This window comes from Anthonomus grandis, chromosome 18 (assembly GCF_022605725.1).
Source record: "Anthonomus grandis grandis chromosome 18, icAntGran1.3, whole genome shotgun sequence".
NCBI lineage: Eukaryota > Metazoa > Arthropoda > Insecta > Coleoptera > Curculionidae > Anthonomus > Anthonomus grandis.
This window is the reverse complement of record NC_065563.1, coordinates 5,760,400-5,786,957: the sequence shown is the minus strand read 5'-3', so window position 1 is coordinate 5,786,957 and position 26,558 is coordinate 5,760,400. Positions and strand designations below refer to the sequence as shown.

At 32.7% G+C, this 26,558-nt stretch overlaps 1 protein-coding gene across 9 annotated transcripts in view; it reads right to left on the bottom strand.

Moving 5' to 3' along the window:
- LOC126746905 (tropomodulin) overlaps positions 1-26,558 on the bottom strand; it is a 152,485-nt gene that overhangs the window by 65,804 nt on the left and 60,123 nt on the right. For 7 of the 9 annotated variants that reach the window (XM_050455325.1, XM_050455324.1, XM_050455319.1 and 4 more), the window contains exons 2-5: positions 25,398-25,550; positions 20,042-20,209; positions 19,860-19,983; positions 10,484-10,704 (exon numbers count right to left, since the gene is read on the bottom strand). In XM_050455325.1, the coding sequence (XP_050311282.1) occupies positions 10,484-10,704; positions 19,860-19,983; positions 20,042-20,209; positions 25,398-25,550 (666 nt within the window). Of the gene's footprint in view, positions 1-10,483; positions 10,705-19,859; positions 19,984-20,041; positions 20,210-25,397; positions 25,551-25,665; positions 25,910-25,970; positions 26,137-26,558 lie in introns of those variants that run through there. The other 2 variants (XM_050455328.1, XM_050455327.1) reach the window with 2 other exon arrangements.

Here is a 26,558-nt window from a genome sequence, read left to right as displayed (position 1 = left end):
TAAACATTCCTCAAATTGTCAATAGTAAGTTGTCAAAAGTTTTACGTTACTTGAGCATTTTTTGTTTTTGCAAAATGCGTTTTACGAACGATGAAGCTGTTGATATGCTTGCGGTTTATTTTGAATGTCTTCAAAATGCTGCAGTAGCAAAAAGAGTTTATGCTGCTCGATATCCAAATCGAAGTCCTTGCGATATTAGATTTTTTCCCCGATTAGTGGCGAACTTACGAGCCAATGGTAGTTTTCGGCCTAGGTTTCAACGGCCAAGAATTAGAAGAAATGTGGACAATATTAACAGCGTACTGGGATATATTGAAGGAAATCCTCATGTTAGCACAAGAGCATTATCCCTTGAATTAGGCATATCAAGAACAACGATTCAAAATATTTTGAAGGACAATAGGTAAATTCTAATAGCCATCGCCATATATGGATTTATTTAAGTTCAGCTTTTTTTTTTAATATATTTATAGAATGCACCCATATCATGTTAATTTACATCAGGCATTGGAAGAAGCAGACTTTGACCGTAGGTTGGACTATTGCCATTGGATATTAGGCATGATACGCGAGGACAGAGATTTTTTATTTAAAATTCTTTGGACCGATGAAGCCACATTTAATAGTGACGGTAGAGTCAACCTGCATAACATGCATTATTGGTCTGCAGAAAATCCGCATTGGTTGCGTGAAGTTCAGCACCAAGGGCGCTGGAGTTTAAATGTGTGGTGTGGTATACTTGGAGGCAACATTATTGGACCATATTTTTTTGAGCAATCTCTAAATGGCAATGTTTTTTTCGACTTTTTGGTAAATCAATTACCGTTGTTGCTGGAAGATGTGCCACTGGAAGTCCGGCAAAATTTGTTTTTGCAGTTTGTTGTAGAAATACTTTTATTTAAGTTTTTTTTAATTATATTTATTTCATAACAATTTAAAATAATGTAATATAGAATAGACTCTACTTTACGGGCAGTCACAGAAAATATTACCAGTGCCTCTCGAACACAGAAGCAGTCGAGTTGAGTTTTCTCAGTTTTTTTACAGACAATCAGTTACTTTTCAGTCAGTGTTAACAGTCAGTTTTGTACATAATTTTGCATTAAAATTATTATCAATCAAGAACACCTGTGTATTATTAAAATACGCAACACAGTTGGATGGTTGTCCAGCACATTTTGCTAGGAATGTGCGAGAGCATATTAATAACATTTTTCAACAGCGGTGGATTGGAAGAGGAAGCCTGTTTCCATGGCCTCCGCGATCCCCAGACTTAACCTGTCTTGATTTCTATTTATGGGGGCGGTTAAAGGACATTGTATTTCAGACTCAGCCTACGACTAGAGAAGATATGAAAAACCGCATTCGTAATGCAATACATACCATACCGAGAGTCGAAATTGAAGCTGCAGTTCTATCTAGCCATGAGAGGCTTCAGCAATCTCTATGCATTGCTGTGGTCAGCATTTCGAGCATTTATGGGGGTATTAAAACCCTTTCTTTTTAAAATCGGTCCTTTATAGGGCCACAACTTACATTATAAAAGAAATTCGAAATAAATTATTTTGTAGTTTTTATAAATATTAAGGGATTTCCATATAAAATTTTCTTTGGCCTAAATTTTAGGTTAGGATGAAGATATTAAGATGCGGTTTTCGCAAGCATATTTAGGCGTCATTAAGCTATTTTTTTGTATAAAAAAATTTATACCATTGCATTTAAGTTTTTTGAGAAAATTAGTCATTTGTGTCAGAAAGCCGAAAAAAGCCCTCTAGCGGCGAGATGTAAAACTAAAAAAACATGAAATATAATAATATTCGTAGCTTAATAATAGCTCTTTTCAACTAGCCCAAGTTTGATGAAATCGGCTAAGGCGTTTTTAGTATACAGGGTGTGTTTTAAGCCAACTTTTGAACACCCCCCACCACTTTATTTTTAGAGATACAGCAAAACTATTCAAATAAAAAAGGTTCGGATTAGTCTCTACTTTAATAATCAGCTATTTTTTTGTTAGGTTAATTCAGCAAAATTTACAGAAACATCAGTTTTCTAGATTCAAAATTGCAGTTGCGCCCCCTAGCGGCCATTTTAGAAACTTGAAAATATTTTCCAGGTCATTCTCTTGGCCATTTTAGTAATACATTTTTTTATCGCAAGCTTCTACGATGAATAGTTTCCCAGATACAGTACCTCGCATTCTTATTTGGCCACCCTGTATGTTAATTTTTTTATAAAAAAAGCTATGCCACTGTTTTTTTGAACAAAAAATTGTGTTCGAAGTGTTTTGTTTATTTTTAATGAAACACATCCCTCCACACCAACATTTTTGTGCTCCGACGCACAGTTTTCGTGAAAAAAAAAATCTTTACAAGGATCTTTCAAAACTTTTGTCACAATGAAAAATTTAGTATCGTTGCAATAAAAAATAAATAATTTACCTAAACAATAAACAATTCAAATCAAATGCTCAAAGTATCCTCTGTGCATTTCCATACATTGTCTGCACCTGTTGACACAAGATATCTGTACCCAAGCCAAGATAATTAATTAGTAATAATTAATTTAATTACTACTACATTAGTGATAATAATAAAAGTGATTTTTGTTTTATTACTGTCACTCATTTTTCTTTTGTTCATGTTATCGCCTTGACATTATTTGTAATTGGGTATTGTATTATTATTTATTTTATGGAGATTACCATGAAAAACTGGCTAAAATTTTCAGAAAAAAAAAACTAATAAAATAAAAATAAATAAATAATAAAACCCTGGTAGGGATTTTTTTTTTGCACCAAAACGGTGTGTGGGCGCACAACAAGGTAAGGGCCGTGTTTTTTTTTTAATAAACAAGTGTTTACAGGGGGAAAAAAGGTATTTTGGAAACCGGGCACTCCGACCATCGATGTCCTATCTCAAACTACATTTTTATGGTTCTTGTACATACTGTAGCATTTTTGACCATTTGAAAGGGGACACCCTGTATACTTGTATACCTAAATCTCAAAGAGAGAAAAAAAAACAAAAGTAGTACAAACAGCAAGTTAATTAAGCAAAGTTAATTGGATAATCCCAAAAACGCTCTTACAACTTCAGCACCAGAGCATACAAATAAATCACAAGATTGTGTTATATTAGAGTTATTACATAAAGAGGTAAATATAAGAGTATATTCGTATTTGCCTTGATAGAGTAAAAGGTTTTAGTATTCCTAGAATTTAATCGTGGTACACAAAAATTTCATTTCTCTAGCAATTCAGAACAGTCAATATCCCCATGCAGAATTCTATGCAATAACACAACTGAAGCTTTGTTTCTTCTGAATTCAAGAGATTCCACGGAGAATCGAGTTAAAAGCAGATTATATGAAATGCGCTGTGGAAGGTAAAAGCCACTTGAAAGGACAGATACTTAAGAAGTAAGTTTCTTAACGTTGAACTTTTTCCATCGAATACTTGAATGAATTTCATAGTAAGTTCTTCTTATAACAGAAGCATATTTAAGTTTAGAACGTATAAAGCTAAAAAATAACATTTTTATTGCTTATGTGTTATTACAACCCCGACAGTTGCGTACTATAAAACCCGGTGCCCTCCTAGCGCGATCAGAGTAAAAGTACACCCAAATTCGAAATGGATTCATACCGATTTAGATTTGTTGATAGACCATAATAAAATTCAATTGGATTTTTTCCGTGAAAAAGTAAGCATGAAGAATGTCGAAAATTTGTTTAAATATATTTTTTAATGTTTATTTAAAAAAAATTAAGGTACAAACTTAGCTTTACATTTAAGATCTATATTAGTATTTTGGGATGAGACCTATCAGTGATCTTAAAGAGTTCGAAATAAGTCAATTATGCCACAACATATTACTTGATTTTTGTTGTAGCTATATAATAATTTGCATAATTATTTTCAAATTTCTCTAAATATTCTGAAAAAATATAAGGAGTGTGTTATTATTTCATCAAAATGTATGATGTTTTTCAGTTGGAGTAATTTTACAGTTTCATATTGCACATCATAGAAATGTTCTATTCTATCTAGAACAGAATTGTTGAATGTATCAGTATACATATTTTTATTTGTTATAGACATTTAATAAATGTTATCTAGCAATAATATTTATCAATACAAAAGGGCAAAGTAATCGGAATGGCGAAGTCTAGCTACATTAGCTATTTAACTTAACCATACACAAAAAAAAACTATGAATATAATTAAGGATAACTTAAATTTCTTTAAAGAAAGAAGATATTTAACATTACTCAGCTCTACTGGATTAACAGGTTCGATTTAATCTTGTTTCTAAAGTTGTCTACCTATATTCATCTCACTAGAGAAAATGTCATAATTTTATACCCTTATATCAGCCCTAAAAACTAATTTCGATATATGGTCATATTAAGATACCTGCATGGCCATATTTTCATAATTCATTAACAAATCTAACACAATTATCTGAAATATCACTCCCACGTTTTTGGCAGATTCAATATATTTTAGGGGTTGGCCATTGATATTAGATACAACATATTATTCTTTTAAAAATCTTTTAGATGCAAATATCATCACTTGGATTTGAATTTGGTCCTATTAAGTTTAAGATTATGTTTATTGCTACAGTCAAAAAGACTTCGAAGTTTCGACATTTACATCAACTTCATTACAGAAATGTGGGTCGAAATTAAACAAAAGCTGTGTCATAAGCATAGAAGTGGGCTTGTGAAAATGAGGTTACTAAATTAAGGTCAAATATATATAATAAAAATAACAAGGGTCCCAAGATGGAGCAACACCCATATCAGACTCTTTAAAACAGGTTTTTACAAGACGTCTGTCCCTCAAATAACTTTGAAAAGAGATATATCAATTTTAGTTAAAGCAAAAAAAATATTAACTTTGCACGCAACAATTCATGGTTAACACAGTCAAATGCACGATAAAAATCTAGCAATAATAAATTCAAATTCAAATATATTACTTAAATATTGCGGAGGGTTGTTGGGTGGGGTCAGAAATAAAACCTGTTTACCTAAATGTCGACGTTTCGACTTATATTAAAGTCATCCTCAGGACACTAAGTCTAGGTTTCTTAAGTTATAATTAAAACACATTTATAATAGGAGCGTAGAATTATTTTTAACATGGGTTAAACTGTATAGGTGTTATTGTGGGCAAACTAGAATCAACAATTATTATTATTTCTGACCCCACCCAACAACCCTCCGCAATATTGGGTCGAAACTGAAAATATTACTTAAAATTGTAAAGTATTGTTACAAAGTTAGTGTTTGTGCCAAGTCACAAGTGACTTGTCGGGACACAGTATTTCAGAATACAATATTAATTTAACAATAAACTTAGGAGCTTGTTATAAAAACCAAATTAAATTAACTTAGATTAAATTTGTAAAAGTAATATTTAAATTAATTCATTCTTTTATTCTATCAATAAATAATATTTTCCAATATACCTGTAATTATAACATTTGTTTGCGTTATAAAAGGTAGTTTTAATAAAATATTTTCATAGTTCATTCGGTAATGCGTATATTAAACAATTTTTCTCTTAAAGCCTTAAAAGCGTGTGGTATAAAATTAAAGATTCTTGGCTCCACATAAGATATATGATGTTAACAAATTGTAAAATAGTTGCTAATCCAAATCCAGCATCCATACACCTAACAATCAAATCATGTTACATACAAAAATAATTGTTGATAAGTAACGCTCTCCAGGATTTTACTAAAAATGGGTAATAGGCTTATTGGACAAAAGTCATTTAGAGACGAAGGGTTGCGAAGTTCCAAGTATTCACATATATGATTATTTTACCCTTGACTGAATATGTCTGTTTGCTTTAAAATGATTATTTACAATGTCAGGGTTCTGTCAAACTTGTTGCGCCTGTCTCTAAACATAAATCCTGTGAATCCACAAATCGAAGATATGCAGTCTTTTCACGTCTTAGGAAAGCAAAAGTCCCGAGTTTTTGTACGAATTATTAATTCCAATTATTAACAAATTTGTTTATTTTATATTTTTTAATTGCCTTATCTCGTTCTTGAAAAATTTGCTTTAGAGTATACGTAAGCCAAGGCGTATGAGGCCGACTCAGACGAACTATTCTCACAGGGGCATATATGTTAAAAAGTCTATTTTGTCATCTCCGTTAGGCATGTAAAAAATACTATCCCAGTCAATTTTGAACATATCCGTAACAAAAGCGATTTGAGCGATTCCAAAGTAAGATCACCGTAAACTAAACTATGATCAAAAATAACATCTGAATTAATGACACCTTGCTACTTTACAGTATTTGTATTATTTACAAATATTAGGTCTAAAGAAGTAGTAGATCATCAAATAGTAGAATCATTAATTATCATCGAAAACATGCGATATTCGGCAATTTAATATTCGCGTGTATATCGCTATACCCCACACGAGCCCTATCAAGACTATTCTTGCGAACTAAGTGATAACCGTCAATATCCACTACAAAAGAATTAAGTATGGAGTTTAACCAACGCAAAACATATCAAATCCATGATGTTTTACTATTCTCGGATATCCGATTGAAGAGAAACCTTAAAATAAAAACAAGAAATAATTCTAATGTGGCCAAGAGATCCAGACGACTATACATCTACTCGTATACCAGTAATATCATTGAAAAGGTAACCCAGTTCTCACACACACCACGTCCCCAACAACAGTAAAAATTAAACCCATTTCTATTTAACACTAGATCAAGTACTCGTAAATACGGCACCTTCCACATTTTAGTTAATTACAATGCATCGATCTTTAAATCGATTGCCAAGATATGAATATTTACAATACCCAGCAAAAAAGTGTCAATATTAACACGCATAAAATTGACTATGAGTTTTGGTTATATGAAGCCGTTAGAATAGAATTCAGATACATAAACTAAAAAATTATACTACCATCAAAACTATAAATTAGAGAATTTAACAATTTAAGACAATTGTCTATTACGAACAAATACTTTGCTATACTGGTGTCAGCCTTTCTTCGTAAGTTCCTTGGTGGATTTAAAAAAGGCATAGGACTCCTTGGTATTTTCCTCATTGACAAAGACAGCTAGGTATTCTTTGCCTAGACCCAACTTTCAAACTTTTAGAATCCGGTTTTTGAGGTACAAATTAGGTAGTGTGCCCACAGTTTTGTATCCCAATTTTGTCTCAAGCTTCTCTTGTTTGCTTCTTATTCTTCTTCTTGTTCTCTTGCTTCTCTGTCTCTCAATCTTGTCTCTTGCTGATGTCATCTGATAGAATTGGCACCTCCAAGTAGCTCATGACTTGATCCTTAACGTTGCCTGTGCTTCCAGTACACAAAACGTCAATACAAATGTTATTTTAATACTGACTGTTGTACACTCAAAACAAATTCCAACTTCTCAACCGACAACGACAAATTTCCTTGGTAACCTCTGTAACCATCTCTGACAATATTTGGGACCTTTTTACGCTCAAATTTTTCGTATCGAATCCATATATTGCAAAAGTCTCGCAATTCGTCTTATAATTCTCGGATCATAAGTTTAAGTTCAGGATTCCTCTGGGTTTCTAAGCTAAGATGAATAAAAATTGATAACCATAGAGAGGACGAGGAAGAAGTTTATCCTTTTTTACAATCCGACCGTACTCCAAATAGAAAAAATTTCTCCTTTGCCTACAGCTCAGTTTCAATTTCTTTTCTATGATTTTATTGCAGCTCTTGCAAACCCTCGCTCTAGTCATCTCCGAAATAAACGCAGATCCGGCAACTACACGCTAAGCAATGTGAAAACCTCCTGGTTCAGGTTGGGGCATACAAAGTTCAAACTAGCCACGAGTGTGACGAATTTTAAACAAAGTTTTTTAGTGTTTATTACAATCATAGAGAAATGAATATTAAAAGAGTGTTCGAAAGGTAGCCTAACCTGATCATCAAGTTCTAAAACTTAACCTGAAAAATTTAGTTCAACTTCTGTCATAATTGTCATTAGATTATCGATTTTCTTTCGTCCCTTCCCACGAATTTGGTTCCCACGTTTTTTTTTATTTTGGCGTCCATTGGGTGTGTCCTTTTGTTTTTTTCTCAACAAAAAATAGTTAAAAATGTAGCTCAAAGTCATTTAAGTGTAATTTCATCATATAGAAGCTTTTTTGATGTTTGTGTGGTTTCAGATCCCTAGGATGGGGTAAGTGCAATTTTTTTTATCAAATAGTTTTCACCATATTTTAGGTCACCTAAAATTCTTGTTTACCATTTTAAAACTGCCCTAATAATGTTATCACCAGGAAAATTCATTTTTAAATGCAAGGCACCTACTTGTTCTAATACATACTATTATTGGCCTATTGAGGATTCATACAAAAATAAAATTTTCTTTAAATTTCCTGAAAATGACATTATTAGGAGGTCCGAATGGTTTAAAATACTTGGTTTAAGCCCAACCTCAACAAGGTGTTATTTATGTCAAGACCATTTTGCTGATATTTCATTTACTAGTACTATACATACTCGTTTAAGAAAGTGTGCTCTCCCAATTGCTGGCCCAAGTATTATTCAAAATGCCCCAGTACTGGTTGAGGCACAAGTACCTTGGGAGGATACATTGACTTTATTACCTGCTGTCATAATCCAGCAATCTCAATATATTGTTCAGAATGAACATAATTATGCTAGGCCACTTTTTACTAGGTCTGACAAAAGGTATCATCAGTGCTTTGCTGCTAGGAAGTACCAAAAGCACAATAAGTGAAACAACTTCCATTCTACCAGGTCACTACTCAAGGAGGTACCTCACCTTGATAAGATGGGAGTAAGATCCAGGAATTCTCCTTGAATATTTAAGAAAAAGGACCGATGACATCTAGAATTTAGGGTATACATCAGTGTTAACTAATTTTTAATATCATACTCTCCATACAGAATATTTTAATTACAGTTTTTATATATTACCACCCCTACAAAAAAGTAGGTAGTAAACGTAAAATTTTTAGGGCATATTTTTGACAAATATAGTTGTTATGTCTATAAATAATTAATTTATAAATTTGATAAATTGTAATTTTTGTATCACATCCTCAAAATGTAGAAAAAGCAAAAGTGTTAGCAAGTTGTAAAGCAGCACAAAAACAAATTGTATCAGGATCCCTTTTAAGACAAAAAATTATAAACTTACTTTACAATTGACTTTAATTCTACCCCTACCCTTGTTAATTTGTTGATAACAGTGAAATTAACATTGTTAGTATCAAGCATTTAATTCTCAAAATAGGACTTAATATATTATACTTAAATCTCTAAAATATTGTCTTACATAATTGACCCATTAAATCTTTTTTTGATAGCCTATTGGGCTGTAAAGTCTCTTTCACATTCTCTAAAAATCAATGAAAAAGTGCATCATTAACAATTTATTTTTTTGAAGGGCCTTAATGCATTAACTTAACAGCTTAAAAGTAAATTTGATGAATTTAATGTCAAAAAACTAACGAATTCAATTAAAAAATCTAAAAAATAAACTTAAATTACATACATTATCACTCTTAGCCTCTTCAAAAATTAAATTAATACACTTGCACTATTTCATAATTTTTTAGAGTTTGTGATCGAGATTCACAGCCTTTACGCTGTTAAAAATTGATTTAATGGGTCAATAATTTTAAATAAATTTCGCGCCATTCTAAAATTTTGAATAGCGCGCCTTTCATTTCTATGACGGATCGGTATTACAGTAGACTATTTTACCGACTATGACAAATGTCAATTATATTAGTTCGGTTAGACCGCATTCGTGATGCTGCAATCGAGTTTAGGGTAAAGATGGTGCCTACTTGTACATACTTGTACATACTACTACCTCTACATGGGATTGAACCCTCTTATACTTTTAATTACTCTATGATTACAATATGCGTTGTTCAAACAGAGAAAAACACCCACCAGCAATCTCAGAACCAGCAGAATAATGCTCAACAGCCACGAAAATAATTACATAGCAATAGAGACTTTAAAAACAACGATTTTATAAAACAAATGAAATCACAACACGTTTAGCGATGAAGCGCAACATTGTCAACTATCTTAATTATTATTCTTAATAAAGACATTTACGTATTTAGTAAATGTCAGTATAATTTATGTTGATAGGACAAAACCGCCACATAAAATCATTATAGTATATGAATTTTCATTGATACTTTCGCCACATAATTCAAAACAACTACTACAATATTTTTTTGTTAATTAATGTGCTTCGATATTTAAACCGAAAGTATTTGGTATCGCGCCAGCCAGAGATTGTTTACTGAACTATTTGCAAAGGCCATTTTATTTTGAAAAATGCGAATTTTAAAATAGACTCCGTACGACACGCTTTATCGACTATTAGTCCCACTTTAAATAAGGCATGCAGAAACCTATTGAGTCAGTTAATAAAAAAAGAGTTATTTAGGTTTACCTTAATGTTATTCCAGTTGAGATCGATATACTTGGGATCGTCGTTCTGAACTCGCCTGATGGAGTCCTCGACATCAGTACTATTAGGGGGATCCATAGGGAATATTTTAGGTTTTGAAGCTTTTGTGATCCCGTCCCAACCGAGACCTACTGGCTGCCCTTTGTTTAGTAAAGACGCGTGGTACTGATCTTGGTTCATCATCGAATGGAAGCCCAAAATAGCTACAAAAAAATCATATGTAATTTCTTTCACATCACATCAGTATGCCGCTTGCAGCTGAGTAATAGCACATTGCAAGCTCCTCATTTTTCTCCCCATATATTTGGTATATTTTCACCAATAATTTGTGCATTAATGCATATGACATATTCTGAGTATATTCTTTAAAAGTGTATTCCTATTAATCGTACCCGAATAAGGCCGATGTGAATCGCAATTAATTACGGTTAGTAAACTAGTCAATTATTACAGAATTCTTGGATAATAACGGGACGTAAGTCGACCCGTAGTGATAGCACTACCCGTACAGAAAAAGATCAAACCGAGAAACTAATAACAAAAGTTTGTGCGAGTTTTATGAAAGCAATTGAAGAGAAACTGGATTCCAAATCATCGAGGCCTAACTAAACAAACTATAGGATGTCATATATAAACTTAACGAAAACGTATTAAATAATAAAAAAGAAGTCAATGCCATTAAAGTTCGCCTAGACGATTTGGAACAGCTTTCAAAGCGTAATTCGCTGCGAATTTGTGGATACAAGGAAGAGCACAATAAAAATGTAGGTGTAGACTTGGCAACAACTTTCTACAAGACAATTTAGGTATCTCATGTACAACTAATGACTTTAACTACGTTTTTCGTATTTCCAAAAGTAATAATAGTAATCACGCTCCAATTACTGTGTCAATATTCTATGATGTAACACCCCATAGATATAATCTACTGGTTGAGGTCAAAAAAACTATGGTAATAACAATCTATGGTCTACTCTACTGGTAAAATATTTCGCTGGATTGCTGCAGTTTCCAAGAAAATGTATTCATATGGCTGGGCTCTTTTTAGGAATTTATACTATTTAGGATTATCGCCTACTTTTTTTTTACGCAGATATGCATTTACATTTAATAATATGCTTGTATTACAGAAAAATATTAGTATATACAGGGTGATTGATGGTTGATGGTACCTTAGACGTTTACGGAGAACGAAAAATATTTTTTTTTTTGAAAATTTGGCAACATGGGTTTTAGCTGATGATCTAACGATTAAAAATATTTTTAGCGATGCAGCGTTGCCGCTTATACCAAAAAGTAGTAGCAACTTTGTTATTTTAAATGGAATACCCTGTATATTTTTTTATTTTCCGATCCGCTATCACTTTATGATTGGTTCTGTATAAGGTGTTCCTATACCTATCTTTAGCGGTTTTCGAGAAATTAATTACAGACGAAAGTTATTTTGTATTCGCATAAATTTTCTTTTATCCATTTTTTGTAAATTCGGGTACATTTCATTGAACTTACTGCATGTTCTTGCTACAATTTTGTCACATTGTCCATGAATAATAAATAGATTCATCAAAACTTCATTTGAATAACTATTTCTTTCCATTTTAATGAATTTTTAGGTCACTATTTTAAAAAAACACCCAAGCGTATTTACTATTAATCAACTAAATGCCACTGTCAAACATCAATAGCATAGCATTGTTTCATCATGACCTTTCATGGCCAACTAAAGCAAATATGTCAAAATATTCCAATTTTTACAGAAAATTGCTTTTATTTCCGAAACCGAACTACTTCGATATAGGAATATAATACCTCTTTAGACAGGGATTTTAATTTCCTTTTAGAATATGTTGTAATATACAGAGTGTTCCATTTAAAAAAATGCACTTTTTACCATTTTTGTATCTAGCGGTAAAATCACTAATTTTAAGCAACCCTGTATAACGTAGAACAAATTTTCATAGTGAAAAATAATGTACAATACTTCCATAAATTACGTTTATAATTTCAAGGTTCTGCGCGTTCCAGTGCCGTAGTAATACAAATTTATTTGGAGCTATGTTTTGGTCAAAAAATAAAGAAAATAATTAATTTCTCGAAAACCACTAAAGATAGGTATAGGAATACCTTATACAAAAGCAATCATAAAGTGATAGCGGATCGGAAAATAAAAAAATATACAGGGTATTCTATTTAAAATAACAAAGTTGCTACTACTTTTTGGTATAAGCGGCAACGCTGCATCGCTAAAAATATTTTTAATCGTTAGATCATCAGCTAAAACCCATGTTGCCAAATTTTCAAAAAAAAATTATTTTCCGTTCTCCGTAAACGTCTAAGGTACCATCAACCATCAATCACCCTGTATAGCATATTGATTTTTTTTGTTTATCAGTTGGCGGAGTAAGTTTTAATGCTAATACATAACTTATTATGTCTAAAGGATCTAAGAATAAAGTTACTTTTTTATACTTTAACATACGATCATTATGTTTGCAGTTTGACAGCCTTTCTGAATTTGTATCTGAGGAATATGATATTATTATTTAAATACGCTTCTTCAAAATAGAACAGCTAACTCTTAAATTAGAACAGCTTTGCATCCGCACCAAAGTTAATAGAAAAGTGGTGTGTTTTGCATTCTGTACCGTCAATCTAAGTTCTTGTTTAGACGATTTAGAAAATACAATTGTCAATTTGTTATCGGTACTAGTAGTCCTGGTTACTCTTTTATTAATAGGATTTTAAATAAGAATAATGTAACGTAATTAATTCAGGCTCCCACTCGAATTTGGGTAGCTGATGGTAAATTAATTGAGGTTCGCATTACTTCAGCTTCAAACTTCGCCACCGATGTTCAAGTTATTCATATGTATAACATAATATCTAATCGTTCTTTAATTTCCACCTACCTTTCATACCTGCAAGGACTATTCTAATTTTGAATTTATAGATTTTCTTAATAACGTGTTTAAAATTAACTGGCAAAATTTATTTAATCTTACTGATATTAATAATAATGTATACAATGCATCTGTAAAGTAGCGGATAAATTCAATAAAAATGAAATGGACCGTTTCTGAAAAAAATGCCCGAACCCGTTGATTTTAATATTGGGTTTAGGATTTTTCTATGTGGAAATTAAATATAAAAAATCGAAATTTTGTGCATGATTGGTTTCGGAGATATATCGCGTACTCAAAAGGAGGTGGTTTAGTTGAGTTAATGCAACTCATCCTGATCGGTCGCCTATTAGCCAAAGCATGGTAAGCAGAGTTACGTAAAGTTTCGTGAATTCGGGCATGTTCAGGATACTCAAAAAGCTGGTCGGGGTTCAATAACTGAAGAAGATGAGCCTATCGTTCTGTTAACGGTCCAAGATATCTCAAAGCCATAATCACAGGCATGGCTTCTAATGTTAATTTATCACAATCTACTGTGAATAAAGTATTGAAAAAAGCAAAGTTCTACCCTTATAAAATATTCTTACTTCAAGAGCTATCAGAAGATAATTTTGATCGCCGAAATGAATTTTGTGAGCAAATGCAGCAATTATGTAATAATAATAATCATTTTGTAAAACAGATAATATTTTCTGCCGAAACGTTTATTCTAAATGGCCATGTGAACAGATAGAATTGTCGATACTGGACGACCGAAATTCCCCATTGGTTCACAGAATGTCATTCACAACAAACAACAACCCTCAAAAAGTCAATGTGTGGTGCGGTATAGTGGAAGGAAGAGTTTTAGGACATTACTTTTTGATGACACTCTCACTGGTAAGAGGTATTTGGACTTTCTTCAAAATGATCTTATCCCGGCTCTGATAACTTTGTATCCGGATTTGGAAGAACCCGATATGCACCAACATGATATTTTTTTCCAGCAAGATGGAGCCCCGCCACACTATCCTTTACCCTCTCGCAATTATCTAGAAGTTTTTAAAAATTGTTGGATAAGTAGACGAGGGTTCATTGAATGGCCACCCAGATCGCCAGATTTAACTTCCCTCGATTACTTTTTATGGGGATACTTAAAAAGTAAAGTGTATGTCACTAAACCAGCGAGTTTAGAAGATTTAAAAGAACAAATTCGCCAGGAAATTAGAAATATTACTCCAGATGTCATTGACAACGTTCAAAAAGAATTTTTAAATCGCCTTGGTTATTGGCAGGTTGTTAACGGTGCTCAACATTTAATTTAGATAGGTATTTCTTTAATTTTACATTTTATCATAATTTTTCGTTAAAAATTGCTTATTCACTTGTACTATATCCTTTATAAAAAGATGCGTTCTTTCTGATTCTGCATTAAAAAAATGGTTCCCTTTTAAAAAAATGTATATTAATAGTAATGTTTTTTCAAAAAAACGTTTCTGATTTATTTAATATTCACGCTCTTTTCAAGACTTCTAAGAAATTTACTAAAACTAAGGCACCATGGATTACTGATAACATTTGGTTCATGATGAAATTATGGCAGAAAGCACTTACGAAATATAAAAAACTAAAAACGGATAACTGATCGGACGGTATCGGAATTAAAATGATCTATTTCCTAATTCCCTATCTTACCCCCTATATACAGTATCGGACAAAATTAGAGAGATTGTGCTTTCGTCAATTTGTCAATTCTAACTTTCCGTACTTTAAAATAATCCGCGGCTGTCTGGAAATCCAATTTTGGCTAAGTTGGAGGTTTCGGGAGTTTCTTCCAGGACTATTCAGCGGCGATTACTGGAGGCTTCCTGGAAGGCGACCAGCTAGAAAACCCCATCTATCAAAACTGTGCTCACTAGAATGATGTTTTCAACACGTCACCGTCACTAAAGTGTTAAAGACTGAAACAAACTTTTGTTTAGTGGCGAGACTAAGTTTGATATTTTTGGGAGTGATGGAGCAAGGTTCATGCATGGTCCAGTAAATAAAAGACTTGATCCAAAATATGTTTCTGGTACAGTTAAGTACGAAGGCGGCAATATAATGGTTTGGGGTTGTTTTTCGGGTTATGGAATAGGTCCAATCTACAAAGCATCGTACTATATTGGAAGATGTAATGTTGTCTTAGGCCGAATGGGAACGACCCCAAATATACCGTCAAACTGGTGAAGGAATGGTTTGTGGAAAATAAATTTAAAGTTTTAAAAAGGCCACCACAATCTCCGTACTTAAATTACCAATTGAAAGGCAGTTGCCTTTCGCCACACCTTTAATGCCTGGACAGTCTCCTCCGGAAACTAGAACTTGAAGGATTCTATGCACAGGTATACGCGGACGACGGACTAGGGATAGTAACGTGTAAATTCGTGAACGCAGTCTGTGAGCGTATGCAAGCCGCGTGCGGGATAATGGAAGAGTGGTGTCGGTCAAACCAGAAAAGACCGAGCTCATTCTCTTTACTAAGAGGCGGAATTTGACAGGCTTTAAACCTCCCATTACGTATCAGACTCGCCTAACTTTGAGGCAGCAAGTCAAATACTTGGGAGTTACTTTAGACAGCAAACTCACGTTTAAAACTCACGTAGAGCAGGCAGTAACTAAGGCAACAGCCCTAATATGGCAATTACGGCGAACAATAGGTACAAGATGTTACAAAACGGGTTCGTGGATCGAAATAAAACGACACGCTTGCTAAGTCGTAATCATTAACCGCACACAGCAAATAAACAGTGGAACATGTGTTACATTGTACATATTATCTAGATGGCGATACTTACATTAGACTAAATAATAAACTGAATAGCATGGATTTATTTTAACACAAGATGGGGCCCAAAGCCTCACGTTCTCCAGTGGCTTTATACTGCAGTCATACGACCGAGGATCTCATACGGATTTGTGGTATGGTGTCAATACGGATTGAAGGTCATCAACGCCCAAGAGCTGACCAGACTACAAAGACTGGTCTGCTTCAGAATTACTGGAGCTATGAGAACAACACCTGCGGCACCACTAAATATTCTTCTTGGGCTACCGGACCTCCCAGTCTAGATTGAGAGGGAGGCCATGACGGCGCATAAGAGGATGAAGGATAGCGGAGGGTGGCGCAATGTTCACTTAGGACAAGCCCATATGACGATTGCCCTCAGGATGTGTAAGAACATACCAATTCTGACATCCAGATGTACTATAAAGAGTGGCAAATTAAGGTTAAAGAAGGAGTTTTAAATCGAAATCCCGACAAGGGAAGAATGGTCGGCGAACCAAATTAAAGAGCCAAATGGTTGTCCAGGCCTGGTACATAGGAGGCAGAGTGTACAGGATGAAAACGAGCACAGGGGAATCCTTTTCGCTAGGGAAATACAAGACAGTTTTCCAAAGGGAGGTGTTTGCTATATTCGAAGTAGCAAACAAACGAGAGGCATTGAAGGATAACGGGGGGATTTGCATCTACTTTGATAGTCAAGCTGCCCTTAAGGCGATTCAGAAACCCAGGGCCAGCTCAGCGCTAGTCCAGGAATGCAGAGACGCTTTGGAAAGGCTTTGAGTACACAGGGAAGTGAGACTGAGGTGGGTCCCGGGACACCAGGGTGTCGATCGACGGCAATGGCCGACGAACTGGCAAGACAATCGTAGGCCCTGAACCTTGTCTCGGTCTTAGCAAAAAACAAATCTCCCAGGCACTTAATAATTCGGCCTGAAAAAACAAGAAAGAGTTGGAGAAAGACAGAAAGATGTAGACAGGCCAAGGAAATGATACCAGACCATGACGGCTCTAAAGCAAGGCGACTGCTAACAAAGACCAAGTATCAAAGACCTGGTGGGAATCCTGACTGGGCATAACATTCTAAACAGGCATCTACACCTTCTTGGTATAAGAAAAAGCCCACTCTGCCCGAATTGCGGTATAGGGTAGGAAAATAGATACTAGATATCTGTGATAGGTGGAGTCGCCTGAGAAGAAAAACTTTCGGATAAACGATACTCCAACGGAAAAATCATCAATCTGGACTGGAACAACGTGCAAGTCTTTATTAAAAGGCCGACTTAGTGAAGACCACACATTGGGAGTGGAGGCGTAGGGGTGGGTGATTCTGGGGTTGACGAAAAGGGACTGTGCAGGCCTATTTGCCGAGCTCTATCTCCACCACCCTTACAACTACTAAACCCAATTGAAAATAATCTTTGGGAGATAATTGAGAGACAAATACGCTCCAAAAATTCCGTAATCGTGCTCAATTATTTGAGGAGGTCGAAAATGCCTGGAAATCAATAGATCCGGCTGTAATTTTCAATATCATTGGATCGAGTAGATGTCAAAAAGTTATTGAGAACAAAGGGTACCTACTGAACGAAGTATTAGTTTAGTTCCATTAGTATACGATACATATATACTTTAAGAATAAATCTTTCTAATTTTGTCGCAAATCTTGGGAAACAATGTTTTTAAATTTATTTTAGTGGCATTTTAAACTATTTATTGGCATAAATCTTTTAGCTCAATGATAAGAATTCTTCGACATACTTTCCAAGTACCTAGTCTGGATTTCGAATGCAACATGGTACCATTACTGCATTACTTCATGTATGTGATGACATTTTTCGGGCGCTGTATAATAAAAATTAAACTGCCTTGGTGTTGCTAGACTTCAGCAAAACTTTTGACACCCTCGATCATTCCCTTTTTCTCACCAAATTAAGATATTTTCGCTTACATGAGTCTTATAGAATTACTGAGAGACTATTTAGTATGTAGAATGCACTGAATGAATGAATTTAACTTTTTCTGATTATATGAACATTAGTCAAGGAGTTCCACAAAGTAGTATTTTGGGGCCACTTTTATTTTCCATTTAGATCTGCTATTTTAACGAATTTTAAAATACCTGTAAGTCTCATCAGTATGCAAACGATGTTCAACTTTACCACTACTTTCCCTTTTGTAAGCTGAATGATACCATAAGAGGGATTTTGATGCTGACCTAGATACAATTGTTTAGGTGTCGCTTTTATAAACTAGCTCTAATCTTAATTAGTACTAGACCCAAACTATTACTTTTCGGCATGCCTAACATTCAGAAAGTAAACTTTAATATAACAATTGATGTAAACTAGAATGCTTCTAGTTGCGAAAAAAGGTATAATTCTAGATAACCAACTTAATTTTGAAAATCGCGTCAATACCATTTTACAAAAAGCATATTATAATCTAAGAATTTTATACATGCATAAGGATATTTCATCAACCACTATCAAACTAAAACTTACTGACTCTTTAGTATTATCCTTTCTAAATTATGGAAATATACTATTTTGGCCAGCCCTTCCTCAAAGGGACAAATCAAGCTTACAGGAACTACCAAATGCTTCCTTAAATTTTGTAATGACAAAAGAAAATGTGACCACATTACTCCATTATTTCTGGCATCTCAGTGGCATAACATGAAGTATTATGTTATCAAAACATAAAACTTCCAAATTTCAAGGCTTCTTTAGTTATAATGCAGTTAAAATTTATAATACATTTACTAATGACCTCAAATCTAAACCATTGGTTGTGTCTTTCAGAAAAATTAATTTCTTTTTTTTTTTAGATAGATAATAATGGGTGTACATTGTTTTAAGTGTTACATCATTTTAGTGTTTTAGTTTGTTTCCTATTAAATATTTTAATTTACTTCCTCTAAATTCTGTTTTATTGACAGCTTTACTTATTTTTTTATCAAATTTATCAAAAAGATGTTTTTATTTTTTTTTATTTTTTCAATCTGTTTTGTTATAATTAATTTTGGTAATGTGTGTAAATTTTATGGTAAAGTGTTTTAAATGTTATGTTTGTTTGAAATTTGAAATTTAAAGTGAATTTGTTTATAAATTTTCTACGTAACATAAAGGTATTTCTTCTTGTTATTATTATTATTATTATATCCTGATCTTTTAAAAATTCTTTTTTTTCTGTATGATCTGCTTATTCATGGCCAGTTCAAATGTTAATCATCAGGAGCAGAAAGCACAAAAACACACGGATTAGATCATCCGTATTTCGGTTTTAAATAAATTATAAAACGTGGCAAATAAATTAAAAAAAAGATACACCGCGGCGTGTTTTCAAGTACCGCTCTCGCCTACATAAAAATACCCGCAATCGCTTTTATATTAATTACAGAAAATGTACAATAACAGATGTTGGAGCAAATAGCAAGGATCAGCTGTTTGTGTAAACAAAGTAATTAATTTAATTACTAATAAAGATAGAAAGTTTAGTTTTGTCATTTACATTCTGGTTTCTCTCTTATTTAAAATAAATTACTTATTCTTATACCAAATGAGTAATTACTCATTTATTTATTGCACCTTTCATATCCTGAATGGTAACCGGTTTCTAACAGAATATTAATATAATATAATAAAGCATGTACCTGCCAAATCAATGATTTCTTCTTGTGATGCACTGGACAGTGCATGCTCATATTCATCTCCTAAATCTACACTAATCTTCTCCTCTGCCTCAATTTCCTTCTGTGCAGGAGGAGGTGGAATCCACTAAGCCAACAAATAAAGTTTAAATGACAATTCAACATTTAATTATATTTTAACTTACTTTTTTCCCTCTCACAACTCCAGGTACATAAGGTTTCAGTTCTGGTCGATCTGGGGTCTCTATTGCCTCTTTATTTATATGCTCTATTAGTTGTTTCCTATTTAAGGGTCCTGTCGCCTCTTTATCACAATCATAGCTGGTTCTTTGAGATGGGGGTAAAAATGAATCCTAAAATATTATACTGATATAATTCATATAGAAAATTCTAATTCAATTGTTTTAATTGTAGCTATTTTATCCTAATGTTCAATAAGCTGAAAATAGGTAATAAAGTGATCACTTTGTTTAAAAATTACAAGTTAATAACTCCATATACAGGGTGTCCCGAAATTACATCGCAATATTTTACCAGCCGCATCTTTGTCTAAAAATAAGACAAAAAGTCCATATACAGTATGGTTCAAAAGTGCATCGTTTTTAAGTTACAGGGTGTTTTATGAATCATGTTAAAGATTGTTTTTTGTTAATATATCCGGAACGCCTAGTTGTAATCTTTTGAAAATTTCAACATTTACTATTGGTTTTGTTAAAAACTGATATTACAACCATTTTTGCCAAAATGTATACAGGGTCGTGTAAAATAAGTGGTCGGTAAAGTTTAAATTGTTAAAACTTTTTTTCTAGCAACTCCGTGATAATTTTGGTATTAGAATTGAAAAGAACAAACATTTTTACATCAAACAAAAAAGGTGCTCTTGTCTAATTTCGATAGGAGGTTCCGTTTTCGAAAAAATCAATTATTAATAAATCATGAATTGGTATTTCAAAAAGTAACTACAAATAACATCCTATAAAATAATAGTTGGCTGTGTTTGTTGACAAATAGTTTATTTGTTAAATTTTGTTTAACGTTTTGTTGACATTTCACATTTTTTAAATTTGCTTGGGCAAAGTAAATTAGTTCTTTTTTGTGATTCATTTTTCAAAAATTATGGATAGATTTACAAATCAAGAGTTAGCTGACATGCATTTTGTTTATGGTTTTTGTAATGGCAGTTCTTTAGCGGCTGTCCGTGAGTATCGCCGAAGATTTCCCCTAAGACATATTCCAGATCATCAAGTTTTTATAAACACTCACCGAAATTTATTCAATAATGGAAGTTTTCAAAGAGCTCGTGGACAAGGCAGACCACAAGAAGATTTTAATTTAGAAAATGTTTTAAATGTTTTTGAAGAAAATCCGGGGGCAAGTATAAGAAATGTGTCAAGAGCCACACATATCCCTCGGTCTATAGTAAGTAATTAAAAAAATTACTTATTGTTACGATAGTAATTTAATTTTTATTAGATTGGAAGAATGCTAAGATCCCAAGGGTTACATCCGTCATTACCAGCGGGTCCAAGATTTAGAGCCAGACGATTTTCCGTTGAGGATCCAATTTTGTCAATGGGTAATTAATAATCCAAACTTAATTCCTTCCATTTTATGGACGGACGAAGCCACACGAAATGGTTCATTTAACATGCATAATATGCATTTTTGGGCAGATCACAATCTAAGAGCCACGAGGCCTAGTAATTTTCAAAGAAGGTTTTCGGTAAATTTGTGGGCGGGATTAATCGAACCCAATCGGCTAACTTCGGAGAATTATCTTCATATGCTGGAAAATAATCTTGTGGAGCTTCTGGAAGAAGTTCCTCTTATCTTACGCCAAAACATGATTTTTCAACAAGACGGAGCGCGTGCTCATTTTGGTCGCAATGTGCGTGAGTGGATAAATAACCATTTTCCTGAACGTTGAATTCGTCGAGGTGGTCCTATAAATTGGCCTCCTCGATCTCCAGATCTAACTTCGTTAGATTATTATTTATGGGGACATTTAAATGAAGTGGTATATGCCGTGGAGATAAATACCCGTGAACAACTGATGCAAAGGATTAATTGGGCTGTTAATGAAATAATGAGAAATCCATTTTTTTGTTTTAAGGGCTACTCGCGCAATAACGCGTAGGGCAAGATTGTGTCTTCAGCAAAATTGAAACCACTTATCCCCAACGGATTTTTAAGATGCTTTTGAATTTAATTAACTGTTACCAAAATAACTTACGCGTTCTCTTTGCAAAACATTTACATCTAATTTTTTCGAAAACGGAAGCTCCTATCGAAATTAGACAAGAGCACGTTTTTTGTTTGATGTAAAAATGTTTGTTCTTTTCAATTCTAATACCAAAATTATCACGACGTTGCTAGAAAAAAAGTTTTAACAATTTAAACTTTACCGACCACTTATTTTACACGACCCTGTATATATTTTGGCAAAAATGGTTGTAATATTAGTTTTTAATAAAACCAATAGTAAATGTTGAAAATTTCAAAAGATTACAACTAGGCGTTCCGGATATATTAACAAAAAACCATCTTTAACATGATTCATAAAACACCCTGTAACTTAAAAACAATGCACTTTTGAACCAAACTGTATATGGACTTTTTGTCTTATTTTTAGACAAACATGCGGCTGGTAAAATATTGTGATGTAATTTCAGGACACCCTGTATACACAGAGACACTTTTATAGTCCTAACTCTTCTACACACACCTACAGACAAAGACATGACCTTCTTGAGTTTCTCTCAGATGACCTTTTTGCTTACTAGGTACAGTAACTGTATAAGCAATATTTTTTTTTAAATTTTCAGCTGGTAGGTGACTGTGGTATAAGTGTGGTGGATACTATATCCAGATAGAAATGATATTCCATATATTGTTGTAAATAATAATGAGAGAAGGGTGTTTCGGCCAATTACTCAGGTTAGTAAAAACACTTTTCAAGTAAGCATACAAATAAAAAATAAAATTAATTTAGTGATGAGTTGCTCATGATGCGGATCATTTATATTTTCTTTCAGATATTGCTAACAGAAATTGTACACCTGTCAATGTTAATTTAAAAAAAAAACAGAGTGAGTGCAATTATCAATGCAAAGAAAGATTAAAATAACAACTTGATTCACATTGCACAGAATAAATTTAAATGAACATGTATAATAAATTCTCCCAGATATTTCATGGCTAATGAATTTAATGAGTTTCTTGTAAACATAGTTCTAAACCTGTGATCAATGAATTCAAATACAAACGGTTAAGGAATTGTTACTAATTCTTATGACAAAATTAGTATACCTATGCATTGAACGACTACTACCTAATCTCATTATTGCCACTTCTGTCAAAGATTTTGGAAACAATACATTGCCAAAAGAATCTTAGAGTATTTGAAGAACAATAATTTTTTTATACTTTTTATACTGATTGTCAATTTAGATTTAGGATAGGTTTAAACACTACTTCTGGTAGAATGTATTGGGTATCAGATATTTATAATGCTTTTAATAATAGAATAATAGAATAGAGGCTTTTGACTGTGTGTCCCAATTCATAAACTCAAAAGTTATCACTTTAGTAGTAGAGTTGGTACTGGAACCACTACTATTTCTAATATAATAACCTTTTTACTTTTCAAGATGAACAAATCAATTTTCGTATATCAATAGAATCATTATAAGAGCATCTTTTGACATATTATAATGTTTCCATCACTTCCAGTATAACAGGAAGCATAGTAATAGAAATAATGATTTTTTTTAATTTAAAGATAGAGTGCCATGAATGCATTAAAAGTTTTAATTTTTAATCAAGTAATCACAGAAAAATAATATGCATTCTTGAATCTTTTACATGCCGATTTGAAATTTTCAAACCATTATTTTTGGCCTCTACTTTATTTTTATCAATAGCATGTTAGTAACACCAATTATAAAGTGCAGATTTTTTCCCAATAATTTTATATGATTATTTTTTAAATTGGTTAATAAATAAGCCCATAAGAAGAAAGAATCAATTTTGAAATTTAAAACATCTCTCAGTACCTATAAGTGGAGGTTTGAGGAAACAATGGACAGAGCATGTGATGCACAATTGAAAGCTAAGCAATAGTTCCAACAAAATACCCTTATTTGTAACCAGGATAAGTCCAACAATATAATATGTTATCAAAATGCAATATTTCTTGGTGTCTATTTGGACTCTAAGCTTGGTTGGGATCCACACAAACAGTGACTGTTAAAATGCATATATGCATTGCAAAGAATTTTTCCAGAAGGGTATATCCACACATTCTCAAGACTGCATATTGTGAACTATGTCATTATGCACTGTTTTATGCTGCTACTGTATCACATATATAACTCTTAATGCATTTCTTATATTATCAGAAACCTGATAAGACCCTTCATGTTTCTTATTAGAGTTATATATATGAGTTCTTAATGTCAAAAATACATTAAAATATTCAATTAAATATAGGCATTAAACCTCTTTTAAGTTTATAAACCAAATATAGTAAGTAAAAAAAAAATCATTGTTTTATTGAAGACTGCTTAAAAACTGTGAGCATTACCCTTATAGAAGTATATCTATTAAACCTAAGGATTAGTCTCAGTCCCCTGCTAAATAAAAGATCCAAACTTCTAAGGATGCAATATGTTTTTTGGACATTAGATACAAAATAGTTGCATAATAGTCAAAATGTGGTTACAGTATTGCTTCAAACAATGTAATGCCGGCATGTAAAGTTAAGCTTTTTACTGACCCTGGAAAACAGTTCTTTTCTAACTAAAAAGTTTTGTTTTCATTTTTAGTTCATGGTTTTCTATTTTATTTTTAGCTCATACTGATATTAATTTTTATTTTTCTATGTTTAATATTAGTTTATTTAGTTTTAAAAATCATTAAATTTATTTAATATTTCCTGTACTTTTTGCAAAACCTCCTCCACTGTGTTTTCACTTACAGAAAATAAAGGTCTTTAATAAAATTGGTGCCATTTAAAGATGCTAAAATGCTCATATTGTGGTAATTAGAATCAGAGGTCAATTCATTTAATTTACTTAAAGATTCTGTTATCCCTATTCTAGTTTTTTGTCATCTATCTTCTAAAACATACTCTTGAAACCAATTTAAAACTTGTCCTGTCGTTCCCTAACATTCTAATATCTTTAACAGTTTTGCAGTCTACAGTCTCAAATGCTTTTTGAAAATCAAAGAAAGAAGATTTACATATTATTCTAGGGCTTACTTTTTGCCAAAATCATTATTTAATATTTAGTAATGAGATAGTAGGTGTATATTTAGTTAGGTGCCAAAAGCTTTTAATTATGCATCACTTAATGTTAAAACAATGCCAAGTTACTTACGAATCACATATAAAAAAAAACATTAATGGTTCATTTATATTGTAATTTTGAGGTTTAAAATTGGCTTGATTTAACAGATGAACATTTATTAGAGGTATTTATGTTATCAAAACATTAATTTTTAGTGCCCCTTTTTTTTAAACAATAGATTAGTACTTACATCTGGATCTACTTCTTTGGCTAAAATATTAATTTCTTCGGGGGTTAACTTATCTAAGAGGGTGTCTACATCCACATCTTCATACACACTGAGATCTTTTCCATATAGCTTGGCTGGGGTTGTCATTGTAGTGGTTGTTGTTGTGGACGAAGTCTGAAAAAAACAAATAAGCTTGTAAGACACCAAATATATAGAGTGACTTTAAAATGCAAGTAAAAGGTGTAAAATTGTGGGTAAATATTCACTCAGATTATACTAATCTAATTACCTTAATTTATTGATTGTTCTAATCAGGATTCTAGTAACACAGGTGTATCTTTAACACTTAAACCAAATAGAATAATACTTTCTAAGAAAAATAAATTCTATGGAGATTTATGCATAACAATGAATTTGTATGTTAAAGAAACAACAAACTACTATTTTACTATTTTCTATTTTGAATGGTAGGCAGACTTTCAGTGAAAAAGAGTGGTAATTATTTAGGTTTCAGGGCGTTGTTCGACGTTAACCTATAAAACCGAACAATAGAACAATAATATAACTATTTAACAAATAAAACCGTTCCCATACCTTTTAGAATAGACGAGGTTTGTACTTTCCACACCTGAAAGTCACGTTTTTTTTTGTACTAAAAGCACTTGAAGCCTCCCCACGATATAAAAATGTGTGATTTACAAGGAAAATTTAATTGTTTATTGAAGAAAGGAGAAACGTCACTGTCACTTGAAATAAAAACATACTGTGACATAAATCGATAATTGTCTCCGTCTGTCTTTTTCTCTTGTTGGCCAACCAAGGTCAATCATCGTGATCAAGAAAAAGATGGATGATGATCGGGATCACGACAATCATTTCTCTTTTATGCAGCGTTGCCGAAGTTGCGTATTGGTTTTGATGTTATGGTAATTTAAATTGTTTTTAATAGATTATGAATAGAGGATTTTAAATTAATCCAATGTTTAGGGTTCTAAAGAGCGTTGCATTATTTCTTTAAATAAAAATATACTCTCATTATGTAAATACAAATAATAAGATTTTGGCTCACATTTGTTTTGCACATTGTTGCCACAATGATGATAAACTTCATTTTGTATGTGAAGGTCAGGCGTCAGTTGGGCTGAACCTACTATGGATAATCTGCGGCCGGAACAGAAAGAT